The 14,255-nt window shown below is 40.2% G+C and overlaps 1 protein-coding gene and 1 long non-coding RNA gene across 23 annotated transcripts in view; one reads left to right on the top strand and one right to left on the bottom strand.

Moving 5' to 3' along the window:
* The window catches only part of LOC106112084 (uncharacterized), a 316,631-nt gene that overhangs the window by 44,225 nt on the left and 258,151 nt on the right, over positions 1 to 14,255 (bottom strand). For all 16 annotated transcript variants that reach the window (XR_008748682.1, XR_008748679.1, XR_008748677.1 and 13 more), the window contains 2 exons: positions 13,459 to 13,571; positions 11,003 to 11,092 (listed from right to left, as the gene is read on the bottom strand). This is a non-coding gene — a long non-coding RNA (uncharacterized LOC106112084). The remainder of the gene's footprint in view (positions 1 to 11,002; positions 11,093 to 13,458; positions 13,572 to 14,255) is intronic.
* GALNT18 (polypeptide N-acetylgalactosaminyltransferase 18) overlaps positions 1 to 14,255 on the top strand; it is a 329,806-nt gene that overhangs the window by 306,272 nt on the left and 9,279 nt on the right. For 6 of the 7 annotated variants that reach the window (XM_055813301.1, XM_027778386.2, XM_027778387.2 and 3 more), the window contains one exon: positions 3,241 to 3,405. The exons of the other annotated variant lie outside the window; for it this stretch is intronic. In XM_055813301.1, the coding sequence (XP_055669276.1) occupies positions 3,241 to 3,405 (165 nt within the window). The remainder of the gene's footprint in view (positions 1 to 3,240; positions 3,406 to 14,255) is intronic. 7 annotated transcript variants of the gene reach the window in all.

Here is a 14,255-nt window from a genome sequence, read left to right as displayed (position 1 = left end):
AATGGATGCCTCCCTTCATCACTGCTGTTATGCTGTCTCAGTGCAGGGACTGTTCCATTCTTGGGCTGGGGCAAAGGAGCCAGGGGCTGTTGATACGTTGTAAGAAAAGTTTCCTGGCCAAGTGCAACACAAACCACTACCTCGCTGTTTGCCAGCATGCTGCTCAAGGAGAATTTGTAGAGGTTATGTGCTTCTGATGTGATGCCTCCATTAGAAAAACATAGCAGTCAAATTACCAGGTTGTGCAATATTTTCAGTTCTGAAATAAGATAGGGTATTATTGGGTAAGATGCTAAAATATTTATGAAAATATATAGAATAATTAATGATATTCGTATTATCGGATACGCAAAACAACATCCCAAAGGAGCCCAGTTAGACAGACTAACTGCCCCTGTACCACAGCCTGTCTCAGCTGGAGCTTATTTTTACTTGCCACTTACAATCTGAAAGGTGCCTTTCCCAGTACTAAGTGAGAATCCCAGATTTCACACTTTTTTTTCTAAACTGGTCCACAATGAAAAATGAAGTGCTATTAGCAGGTAGGGTGAGCTGTCTAAAGATAAGCAACAACCTGCTAATTAAATCTATTAGGGATAATTGCATTTGATTGTTCCGTTTCGGTACAGTTTTGCCAACAAACAGAAGTGAATAATTCCCCCAGCCAGAGCCATCATTCTGCTTCTGCCCAGAAAGATGCTCAGACTGAACCGTTGCTGATTTGACATCAAAAAAAGCTGGTGGAGTTGCACTATGAATTGGGCTTGCTTTATCTGAGATGAAACGATTACCTGGCGCCTTCAGGCCACGCTGTGAAAGGCTGAGGAGACTGAGCTAATAAAAACAGCTCAGCCCTGAGGGTTTGTAGGTACACCACTTTTTTTTGCACAAGCAACCCTAAGCTATAGTGTATATTTCTGAGTTGCAGCCAGGCCTGCTCAGTTGTTTTCAATGACTGATGTGTATCTTTTAAAAAAAGGGGAAAAAATGCAGACTGTCTTGACTGTCCTCTACTATGTTTTCTGTGGTGACAATGTGCTGAAAAAAATGAAGTTAACAAATCACCACCTATTAGTAAGAAATGCAAGTAACTGACAATTTCCCTCTCATTTTTCTAGTAGTAATTTTAGGTAAGAGGCAAACAAGCTGCAACAAAATGTTCATCTGTAAAGTCAATGTGTCCTAACAATCGCCGTTAAAGATCTTCTTGATCTTACCGCCTTGCTATACCATTACCTCCATCTCTCTCTCTCACTCGCTCTCTCTCTCAAAAAAAAAAAAAGCATCTGGATAGATCTTAAATGTACCTAAAATAGCTGCTGTTGGTCTGTCTAGAAAGGGCATTCTAAATGTTTATTGCTTTTCTGCAGCATCAGGTTTGTTTGCAGGAATATTAATTAACTAACTTGTGGAAGGAGTCTGTTGGGGTGTGGTCTTGTTAGTCTTTCCACAGTTCTTACAGTTTACTTAATTAGTAATAACCAAGCACTTTGGAAATGTGCTCCGCTAGATCCTTTTATTTACCCTCTCTCGGCCTGTAATGCACAACTGAAGTATTCAACTGTTCTCTGCTCAGACTCTTAAAACCTAGACTCACCTTGGCTCAGCCAGCTCAGATTTCTGATAGCATTTCTGTGGTGTAAAAAGAATGAAACTTGATAAGGGGATCAAACCTTTGATTCGTCTAAACAGTTAACAGCAACTTCATTAACTTTTATGCAACTATGTCAGTTTATATCTGATGTGGGTCTATCCTAAAGGCGTTACAGGAGGGTAAACAGAGGACATGGTGTTTTGGTGCAAGACTACCATTTGTTTTCATCTGCATTTAATCCCTGCATTGACTGATTTCAGCATTCTAATTTGGGTTTTGTTTCCTTTTTTTTTTTTACATGAAACACCCAAGTCTCTCCTCAGTCCTGTTTGCTTTGTTTCTCTGCTTTCTCCCCTATTCACAGTTAATATTTTACCAGAGTTTTCACAAATAAGAATACGCACGTACAAAACAAGCTACATCAACAATAAACAGATGCCAGGAGATAGTACCATCAACCTCTGGCAACAGAAGGGATTCCCAAATATACACAGCATAATTTCCAGCTCCTGTTTTGTTACAGACACATAGACTGGATACCATAAATGACCGGGATGTTAATTTGGAACTTCTGTCCAGCTCTTGTCACTTGTAACTCTGATAGCACTGGAGTTGTCAAAGCTTTATGCCTGCCTGCTGCTAAAGCACAATGTTGCCATTTCATCTTTCTCACAGTCCTCTGAAGAAAAAAGGTCTGATTTTAGCAACATAAATTCTATTTGGGATTAGCAAACAGACTTCCTGGGTTTATATGTAACCTGTTACCATTATCAACTGTCTGGCAAGCTCACCTTCCTTCCCCCTCTTTTTTTTTTTTTCTTCTAGAGAAACCTCACACCTGTCTTTGTAGTCAAACAGAGTGGAAACAATTTGTGTAATGTAACTGCCTCATGCCTTTGGTCGTAAGTGTAATCACTGAGGCCTGTGAGGGCGCTCCTTTGCTAGAAATTGAGAGCAGCTAGTATCTGGTCCCTTTTTCCAGTCTCTTGTGTCTGTGTGTATTGACATATAAAATGAGAACAGATAGCCCGAAACATGGCCATTCTGTTCTGTCTCCTGCCATGTGTCTGTCACCAACTGCTAATAACTTTTTATTGTATATACTGGATTCTGATTAGCCTGTCTCAAATTTGTTTTTTAGCATTTGTTTGTAGAAAACATTCATTTATCTTTCCATCTGTCATCCAAAAGTTTGAGATCCTTCCTGCTGAACTGCTGTGTTGCTGTTCTCTTTTCTTACCTCTCCAGTTAGGTATTATCCTCAGATGAAACAGCCTAATCAGAGTTGATGGCAGTACTCAAACTAATCCGACTTGCTGCTAGAAAGTGTATATCTCACTTTTTGAAGACCCACGGTGTATAACCATAGGAAACAGCAGTAAAAAGGGACACGACGATACAACAGTTTTGTTTGTATATTTCCTATTAAGTAGTGCGCCAACATTTACTTGTTGGTACCAATTAATTGTTAATTTAGAACAACTTATATAATGTTGTGTTGCTTCCTGCATGAAAAGAAGTAATTTAAAAGTCACTATGGGGTCAGCCTACTGCTATTCAGCATGTTTATCTTTGCCACTAGCTTTGTGGTAGAAGTGCTGTTTCTGTCTAGAGGCCACAAATCTTGTTTGTGCTTCCTGTTGCAGAATGTTTATTACACAAGCAATCAGCAGCTCCATGTGGGTGTTCTGAGTCCCACTATCGACGATGATGACAACAGATGCCTGGTGGATGTGAACAGCAGGCCCAGGCTCATTGAATGCAATTATGCCAAAGCCAAGAGAATGAAGCTTTACTGGCAGTTTACTCAGGTAATTCTTACTCAGCAGATATTTCAGAAAGTTCAAAAGCTTCGTTTCTGTCTCTGTGTAATCTGTTTACTAACAGAACAGAACCAGATTTATTCTTGCTTTCTTTGCATAGAGCCAGGAAGCTGTATTTACATTTGATCCCAATGTCAACTACCTCAGGAAGTTATAAAGCTTTATTATACTTTCTGAGTTCACAATAAATTACTTGTTTCTAAGACAGACTACTGTTACAGGATTATCTAAAAAAAAAAAAAAAAAAGTTATTTTAGTAGAGACAAATGCAAAGTAACCTATTTAGGAACAAGAAACAGAAAGCTGTTTGTTTAGAAGTAGCAACTCTGAAGAGGGGGTATTGGGTCATTGATGACACACGCAGCCTCACAATAAGTACTTCTGCAGTTCCTTGCTTTAAAAGGCTAATGCTTTGTGTGTGTGTGTGTGTGAGAGAGAGAGAGAGAAAGCACCTGCAAGTAAAGGCTGAGAAGTGATTTCACAGTGATGAGAATGCTGATAGGACTCTGAGTTCCAGGCCTAATGTCCCCACTTCATAACTGATTTAGGCACAGAAGAGAGAACTATAAAGAAGCCACAAAAGTTCTGGGGCTAGAAAACCTGCTCTGCAATATAATGCTTGTGGAGATCACTCTGTTCAGTTTGGCTAAGAGGAAGTAGCAAGGTGACTCCAAGCGTATCAGTGTTTCCACAGAGGGATGTAGGTTATCCTGAACACAAAACAGGTTCCAAAGGTTGAAAGCTAAAGATAGTCAAATTTGGTCTTTGAAAGGAAGGTAAGATTTTCCTAAGGTAAGAATTAAGACATTGGAAGCTTACCATGTCAGGTACTGATATGTGTGTTGCTTCAGATAAATAAAATGAAATTACAATGCTTTCTAAAACAAGTCCCTGATTTAGCTTCTGGAAAGAATTTAAGAGTTAGTGTGAGTCTGACTGGTCACAGTTGCTCCTCTGGAGTTTTGCGTCTACAAATCTAGTTGTGTGCTCCAGCCCCGGGGCTGAGGCTTACCATTAAGGTGATTTTTTTATTCCTGCATTTAATTTTTCTGTAACATCCATGTGGATTTGCAAATATCTTTTCTGCCAACTCAGTTTCTTTTTCTTCCACCTCAACAGCCATGATCAGTATATTTTAGGACATTGGTAATACAGCTGAGCATCTATCTTAGAGAGCATTTGGACACTAATCAGTAAAGCATACTATTAACGTAATTTGTATTTGCACTTGAAAAATCCAGACCTTTGTCTTTAAAGGGTAACTCTCAAGCATCAGACCTTAAATCTCTAACCTGGATAGACATCCCAGCTTTCACTTTTAGTCTCTTCAAGGGACTTTTTTTTAATTTATTTTGTTTTAGTTATGTCTTCTCTCAAATTTTAACGATAGTCTTGTCAAGAGGGGGCCTCACTGTGGCCATCTCTGCGCTTGATTTTTGGCACCATTTTAAAAAACTGTAATTAGCATATTTAAATAGTATTTCAGTAACATTTTACTATTGCCCACCTGTTCAGTGATTGCTCCATATAACCCAACCCTTTGGTGACAATTAAGTTCCTACTACTCCAGGATACTGCTGCTGTTTTGTAACATTGATTATGTTAGACCTGGTTTGGGGGGCAGCAGTAGAATGCATTGGTAATTTAACTATTAAAAGCTTCAGAAATGGTATTTAACTATATTAGGTTTGTTTTCTGTCTGCATTTCCATTCCATGTTGCAATTACAATCTCCCAGTGAAGGTGCAGTGTTGTTAAACTAGACTCTATGGACTGTATTTAAGTCTTACACAAAGGAACTTCTGCCCAGGAGAAGTGTAAGCTAATTAGTTGTTTCCTTATGATAAATTAAGAGACAAATGAAATAATTAAAAGCTTTCTGTTCAAAAAGGATTTTGTTAATACCCAATGTAATTAAAGTGCCATTATTTCTCAACATACAGCATGGTACACAGCTCCTTGTATGTTCTTTAAGCTAGAACAAAGCTGACAAAAGTAATCAAGGCTTGCCAAGTTCAACTGGTGAACTCCATCTGAAATGCCCATTGAGGCTGGTAAGAGGATGTGTTTCTGTGAATAAGCTGCAAGCTGTCCACCTGAAAAGAGCCTTTTTTTATTACTTTTTGAAAGCTCTGGTATTTTCTGTATTACGCTGTGAGCAGAACTACTGAAATAAGCAGGACTGTAAGTACTGATGCTTATGTAGTCTTGAAGTTTGTGAAGTATTAACTAAAATGTGGATGCTGCTCATAGCTTTTCATAGCATCTTCCTTCGGCTGCAAGTATCCTTTGAATTCTCTGGATTCTCTAGCCATTCAACAAGAATGACTGATGATAGATAGATAAAGATACAGCAGTGCAAGTGGAGGATTGTCTTACAAAGGAAATGGGAAACTGACTTACCAACCAGAGTGGGGTAAACCAACTGAACTAAATTTCCCTGACCAGCACAAAAATCAGTATTTGCCCTTCATTCCAGACGTGCATCTTACAATTTGAATGAGGAAACTTTCTCGATTTTCCGCAAATCACACTACAGTCTGAGAGGCACCGTGATAGTCTGTGGTGGGACACTGGACTTCAGTCTGGTTGGTATAGGACTGTACGGCTTTTTGAACAAAGTACTCTTCAGATAACATTCACCTCCTCCCTTGTAATGATGCGAGAAATCAGTATAACAAAAGTAGAAAGTGGGGGTCATCCTCAGCTAGCAGTCTCCTGTAGATATATTACAGAATTATTTCATTCTTAATTTGCATCTCTGTATGATTAGAAGTGTATGTATACACATACGTAGGTGTGTATATTTCTTTTTTTAAAATTTATCTTTTACTTTAGTTTTAAAATTTTCAAGTTCCATGGCTCCCTTCAATTGTAGGCAGCTGGAGTCAGACACGCAGATGTCCACTGCTACCCTGTGGACAAGAGAGTGGCTTAATGGGCGCTTAGACCGAGGGAACCACCACCATTACCTCAAACTATCTTCATCATACGTCATGCTGGAGGACCGGACAGAGGCCTTGGGAGACTACGGTATCCTCCTAACAGGACAAATTTGCACTGAGCATTCAAAGCTCGTATCATGTGTTAGTATAATCAGGATCTATCTGAGCACATTTACACGCTCCACAGTTTTGTACAGCTGCCAAATGCAATGAGACCCAATAAAATGTAGGCTTCAGTGACATTCTTCCTTCCAAGGCTTCTACAGTGTTTATAACTGTAATTATGTCAAATTATGTAAATTAGCCCTGAAAAGACTCCCATCAACTGTGTAGTGTTCAAGAACTTTATTGTTCAGGTTGTTTGTCAAGTCTTCTCTTAGGGAATTGCTTATTTAGGGAATACTTTTATGCTGAAAAGTCTTCTTAGGTGTTTGACAGTTCACCTAGTTCAGTCTGTCTCACCACTTTTTCATCTAATCAGAACAAAATTAGACCTTGTAGCAAAACAGTAAGCAGTTACCAGAAATGGCATAAGGCAGAGAGAGGACAGAGACAAGAATTACATTGTAGTAAAATGCTCAGAATTTTACGAAAATATTAATTTTAACATGGTGTCAAGGAAGCTGCTCTGGCATCATGAATTGTTAGGAATGCAAAACCTAACCTCAGTTGCTACTGGGTACCCCTTATTTATTAATAAAATGATTAATCCTGCTCTCACCCCGTGAGCTCTTTATGGCAAGGAGCAGGTGCACGTGCAGTGTGCTGGCAGCAGTCTGCTCCCCTGTGTAACGGAATGCTTGCAGGAAGCATCAGGTCAGCAGTACGTCTGTACCACTGTCCACGTGCTCGGTAAAGCTGCTGCCCTTGGGACTGCTGTAGTGATGACGTTACATGGTCTGGTGTGACAGAGAAGGGGCTCCGAGGTGTAGGAGATGGACAGGTAACTGCTTGGGGCATCCTTCAACAGGAAGTATTTACAGCCAAACCCAGGCTCTTCCAAACTGACTGTCTGCTACTGCGTTTGTTCTGTCTGCTAAGAAGTACATTCTAAAGGCTTCAGTCAGGTTGTCTGGAGGGGGTGTATTGGTATGGGGTTTTTAAGAAGTTTCTCTGTCTCCAGTCTGCTTTCTCAGGTTTATTGCTAACAGAAAGGCAGTTGTGATTTAACGCCTGCCCTGTAAGTAAAATGCATCTCTACAATGTCTGACCTGGTCATCTACAAAGTACACTCACGGCATGTTAGGACTCCTCCCGCAGCACAATGAAGGCAAAAGGAGGAAGGTTTTCTGTAATTACTCTTTATCTTAAAGTGTCTTCAACTTTATCTTTAGTCGGATAGGGATGTGACTGTTTCTGATGCTTCTGACTAGACTAGCTACAGTGTCACGATTTGCTGTTGTGCGAAAACGTGACTGGTGGAGGGATCTACGGAAAAAGAGGTCTAAGAAAGGCAGAGCTAAAACCCCAAGAGATTAATATTTTTAAGGCTGTTCCATGTTGAATTCTTTTCAGTACAGCAAGCTCTGTTAATTTAAGTAATTAGACTTCCAGTGTGGTTGCCATGGAAAGGTAAGAAGAGTATGTGTCTCCAGGGATAGATAGTCATCGCAGGTCTCGTGGGAGGGAGAGGCTGGGCAGAGCCTATGCTCAGCACTGTCATGTACCCATGTCTACTAGTCGTTGCATCTGCCTGCAATGCTAACATAGCTTTTACATGTAACAGAGATTTGTGACTCTAGTCAGTGCTGGAGGTTTCCGCAGGAAATCTTCCAGTTCAGAAGTGTTCAGAGGGGGTGGTTTATTCTATCTTGAGAAGCTGTAAATAAAATTTGTTGCTGACAACTGCAGTTACCATATGTATAATTTCCCAAATAGCATAGTAGGAACTGATTTTGAAGGAAAAGGGAAGACAGATGAGAGCAAATGAATTAGTTGTTAACAGTATTCCACAAATAAACATGATGATTCAGATCTCATTTAAATAGGTATTGGATAATAGACAGATCGAATAGATATTCTGTGTAGCTATATAAAGAAAGAACAGACTTAAACTTACTGAAAGCATTACATCTTATTCCTCCTACAGATTTTGGCCTTTGCCAGACAGTCATTCTGAATTATTCTTACCTGCTTTTATCTTATGAAATTAAAGGATGTGCAAATCTACTCCTAGCTAGTACCATTGCCCACAACCACATCCCAAAGAAGTAAGGGAATGCAGGGTGCAGACTGCAAGGCAGGATTAAACTGGAGGCCTGTGAAGCAAGCAGAGTCTCTACCAATTTCCTATCAATTTCATGTGCCCCCCTGCTGAGCACACATAGCGCAGAAGTGGAGGCTAACCCCATTAAACAGCAGTCAGTTTCGTTCTAATGCCCACTCTCAGTTTTCAACCCATACATTAGCCAAGGACATCAGTGTACAAAAGGGATTAATTTCGGTAGAGCTGTGTGTCTAAGGGAACAATGGTTGCCATTAACTTCTTCAGATTCTTCCATTATGAGAGCCATGGGGTAGAAAACTAGCATCATTAATTTATCAAGAATTTGAATTTGCACTGTACTTCTAACCCCAAAGGATGCAGATACACTCAATATGTATTTGTAGTATAAGACAAGCTGTACTGCTTGCTATACAGCTATATAATTATGCAGTGCTGTCTGCCTCGGCTCAGAGTAGAAAGTGATTGGTGATCCTGTTTAAGGAAATACAGATTTTGATCCTGCAGGAGAAATATAAAGAAAACCAGAACCTAATTATTCAATTAATTGAGCCAACAGGCAAGGCTAAGCCCCACATTTTTAGTGAGGCTATCCGATTTTTAAATAACCACTGTTGCCAAGAGTAAAGTTTTAAACCTCCACCATGAAAGACTTTTCACAAGCCCCAGGGGCCCCCGTGCAGTATTGGTGTACGGGCCCAGTATGTCAGCAGCACTTTTTTCTATAATTAGCTACACCTCTCTGGTCAAGTACTAGCCTAGCTTGCCTGTACTTAATATTTTAACTAAGTAGGTAACTGCACAAGGTGTTGTATTTGGCAGACAAGGAACCTGATCCGCTGTTCTGCTTAAACGTGAGGAAGCGATAGTTAATGTTCTAATTTTCTTTTTGCCCTAATAAATTTGTCCCTAAATAAATCTGTCCCTAATTCATGTGCAACTTTGTCACAAAATGAGTGCTTTGGTCACTTAGAGAATTGCCTAAGGTATAAGCAAAATAGTTTTAATATGAATTTGTGGAAGTACAACTTCACAAAGTTTGATAGCAAGGGTCACTATTACCTATTACATGGATAGAACACACAAAAATCAAATTAAAACTGAGTTAGAATTAAGTTGATACGATTTTACATAGGAATAAAAAATGTAAAAGTGTAAGAGTGATCCCTCCATTGAGTCACAAAGTTTAGAGTGGACCCCCTTGCTTTCTAAACTCTTAGGTGCAGCTAGATCCAATCTTAAACCCAGACTTCACCGACGGTTTACGTCTAATGGAGGAGATACAAAGAGTAGGACGAAACTGGAAAGGGAGACCTTCCTGTTGAGTCATGAGGTTCAGAGTAGACCCCCTTGCTTTCTAAACTCTTAATAGAGCTTAGGTGCGGCTAGGTGCAATCTTAGTCTCAGACTTGGACAACAGTTTATATCTACAGGTTTACTCATAGGTTGATCATAAGATTTTAGCAGCGCTTAATCTGTGACCACTTTAACACTTACAAAGAGAATCGAAAGGATTTACTTGAATTACGGAAGTGGTTTACTATGGATTCAAGATGGTAATACTTATGCTTACTATAAGATACCTAAAACAATTCACACACACATGCACACAAGGAAAAAAGAGATAGATAGGATTTAGGGATTTTATACTCCTTGAACTGTCTTACTATCAGCCTACAAACTCTTTCGTTCCACTTATGCAGAGTGAAATTGTTTAGAAGTACGAAAACCTGAAAGCATTCAGTCTTTCTCCATTTTTAATACTTGATTTAACTTAAATATGAAAAAGTATATGGAAAACATCCAGAAAAAATATTAAATACAAATATTGCTATATACTATTGTGTTTTAACAGCTAGTGTTAGAAGTTGTTTGCATTTACTGCTGTAGTTAGTGGTAACCAAAATTTCCTTGTGTCAGTTTAGTTATCTATTTGGAGTAATTTTCTAGCAGCAAGTTTTAATCTTTGCAAATTAGTGTAGAACTTGCCAGCTAGAAAGCCTGTGTGCAAATACAGCAGTACAATGAGCTTTCAGTGGGTGCATTTCAAGTCTTTTCCACCGTATCACATTATGCAGTGTTCGCTCTCCTGAGGACTACATTTAAGCTCCAAAGACACTTGTACTGAATTAATTTAGAAGGAAGTTAACACATACCCATGTTTTTCCTTCAAAACAGATACCCTATTTGCATATTTTAGCATATAATTTTAACCACCACATTTATTTACAAAGACATTATTTCTTCTGGTTCCACCTGATTTTTCCTAATTTCAGATGTCCAGGTAGGCTCTATCCAAAAATCGCAGATGACAGCTGCTGCTGCCAAGGTACTGCATGGCATTATAATGACAGGCGTGCAGCAGGATGGCCTAATCCAAAATGTTTTCTACAACTTGACTGACAACCAAAACTTACCAAATGAAGTTGCTGGGTTTCAGGAGATCTGTTCTCTGTTCCTCCTTTGCATTACTGGACCAGTCACTTCTTGGGTTCTGCGTTCCTCAGCTGCGAGAGATGGAAGAGAGTACTTTTACCTTTAGCATAGATGTTTTGTTATTTCTAAGTTCCCAGATGAAAACAAAACTCTGTCCTGATCAAGTCAGTAGAAGCTGCATCTTTAATTCCAATGGAGACAAGAACAATATGTATGTAAGCAAGGTCTGGCTACAGTAATATCCTGCAATCCAAGATGCAAATACTTGAGAAAAAAAGTTCACTTGGAAGGCAATTAAATCAGGATGCAATAATGATATAGATGACAAGAAGTCTGTTATTTAGTGAGATGATCAAGCCATCAGGTCTGGTATCCTGAATCTGACAGTGACGAAATCCAGTATAACAGATGAAAAATAGATGATTTCCATTACTGTCCAAGTAAACTGTGCAAGGTTTCTGCTGCAGCTGCAAGGACATTCCTTTCCTAATATCAATTATAATCAGCTAACAGATTTGTGTGGTTACTAGGGAAAAAGCCATTTTCAATAACTAGATATTCGTGACCAAAGTCCCAAAGAGCCCAACCCAAATTCCCATGTTAGATGTGCAGATCAATTGAAATACTAGTGCAAATTTGTTTCTTAATTTTCTTCAGTTGGCACTCAATTTACTTCTTAGTCTCTAGAGATCAGTTTAATCATAAGCATATAATGCCAATGCAAGCAGTTCAGTTTCTGGGTTAAAATGAGTTAGGAAGCCTTCATATTGAGCACTCAGGTGAGAAAACCTAGACTAATTGAATATACCACAACACACCCAAGAAATAAAATTGTCATTCAGTATTTTTGTTTTCCAAAGGAGTTATATTTCAGTAAGAGTTACATCTCACAAAGAAATAGGAATGCATGTTTTGTCTCATCTAAAGCCCATAAATCTTTGGGAATCTGTTAAGATGTCTAGGCAAAATGTCTTGTCTTTCCTAGGGAAAATATAAAAATCTTGGGGTTTCTAATCGGGCTGAAAGGAGTTTCTTACTTGTCTGGCCGCAGATGAATAACTAGGGTATCCCCTATGCGCAGGTTGGTAAATAATAACAAACTTTTCTTCTTTACATTAGTTTTCTATGTATGCCATGTGAGCACAGTATTTTATTCCATAAGGAGAAAGCCAAAGAAGGAGGCAGTACAGTACTCTTAGGCATGATTTCAGGCGCATGCTGTCAATGCATTTTCATTAGCAAACTAATACTGCATCTTGTGCGTACTCAAAGTGGGGAGGGAAGACATGTTAACAAGAGTCTTGCACTGACATGCAACGCAGAACAAGGCTTAGAAAGCAACATATCGGGGCCACTCCTGTTTAATATCTTTATCAATTATCTGGGTGAGGGGATCAAGTGCACCCTCAGTAAGTGTGCAGACACCACCAAGCTGGGGGAAGCATCGCTATGCTGGAGGGCAGGAAGGCTCTGCAGAGGGGTCTGGGCAGGCTGGGCCGATGGGCCAAGGCCAATCCAAAACAGTGTGGCCAGCAGGACCAGGGCAGTGACTGTCCCCTGCACTGGGCACTGGTGAGGCCGCACCTCGAACCCTGTGTTCCATTTTGGGCCCCTCACTGCAAGAGAGACACTGAGGTGCTGGAGCGTGTCCAGAGACAGACACCGGCTGGGGAAGGGTCTAGAGCACAAGTCTGATGAGGAGCAGCTGAGGGAACTGGGGTGGTTTAGCTGGGAGAAAGAGAGACTCGGGGGGACCTTATCGCGCTCTACAATGACCTGAAAGGAGGCTGTAGTGAGGTGGGTGTTGGTCTCTTCTCCTAAGTAACAAGTGACAGGATGATTGGAAAAGGTCTAAAGTTGCACTGTGGAGGGGGTTAAACTGGATAGTAGGAAAAATTTCTTCACTGAAAGCATGGTGAAGCACTGGCACAGGCTGCCCAGGGAGGCGGCTGAGCTACCATCCCTGGAGGTATTGTGTTGATGTGGTACTTAGGGCAGAGGTCCTCAAACTTTTTAACCAGGGGGCTGGCGCGCGGATGAAGTGGCAGGCAGTCATCTGCGGCTGCTTGGTTTCCCCCCCCAACCCCCGGCAGGGTGTATGTATGTGTGTGTGTGGGGGGGTGTGTGTCTGTAAATACTGGGGACTGGATTGAGGATCCTGGGGGGCCGTATCTGGTGGGGAGCAGTATCTGGTGGGGGGCCGTATCTGGCCCACGGGCCGTAGTTTGAGGACCCCTGGCTTAGGGACATGGTTTATCAGTGGACTTGGCAGTGCTGGGTTAACGGTTAGACTCAGTCTTAAAGGTCTTTTCCAACCTAAATGATTCTATGATTCTATATACACAAGTGATGACTGCTTCAAAACCAAACAAAATGGCAAAACCAAGGAATACACAATTTGCCACAGATCAGAAAATTAATTAACTAGATGAATTACCTCATCTAGAAGACTGCCTCAGACAATGGTCAATGCTTGCTGTTGCACAGAAATGAGCTCTATTCTGAGCCAGCAGTTCACTGTAACACCAGGAGGAGGATTCCCTTCTTGACCTGCAACGTCAAGGCCGAGATTTGATTTTTCTGAATGATCATAACAGCATGCCTATAAAAAGCTGTTTTGTCAGCGCTCTTAAAATTCACCCAGCCCACTAAAAACATGTAGTCATCACTGAACATTGACGTGCATGACAATGAATTCAACAGGTTTCCTATAGCCAGATAAATCACAGTGGTTGCAAATTTCTAACTCTAAGCATCCTTTTATCCTCAGAAAGTTCATTTACCAGTTTCACACTGGTATTCACAGGTATTCATACTTTTGATCACTGAATTCAGATCCCACTAATTCTCATTTATATCCTAAGTCAAGTCCTATCTTTATTTCATTTTAGTATATTTTGTAATTCCCACCATCTGAATATTCCGTCAAGCTTTAAAGCATCTTTGTTGCCTTTCTCTGTCTTCTACTTTAAACATCTTGAAGCAAACCTAGATCAGGGCAGATAAATCAGGCCTGACCTGTTTGCAGAAGTCTTTTATATGTCATCTTGGAATGAAAGAGAAAAAGGTAACTTTTCTAAGCTTATCGCAAGAAGTATTTGTAAAACATGCAAAAGAAGCCAATAGATCCAGCATGCCCATCTTTTCCCTAGTTATGTTATAATGTTTCTCTACACAGGCAGCTACGTATGGCACAATCTATGAAAGAAAGACTGTATAAGAAAAAAATATCTA

This window comes from Falco peregrinus, chromosome 9 (assembly GCF_023634155.1).
Source record: "Falco peregrinus isolate bFalPer1 chromosome 9, bFalPer1.pri, whole genome shotgun sequence".
Lineage (NCBI taxonomy): Eukaryota > Metazoa > Chordata > Aves > Falconiformes > Falconidae > Falco > Falco peregrinus.
This window is presented reverse-complemented; position numbering and strand designations above follow the sequence as displayed.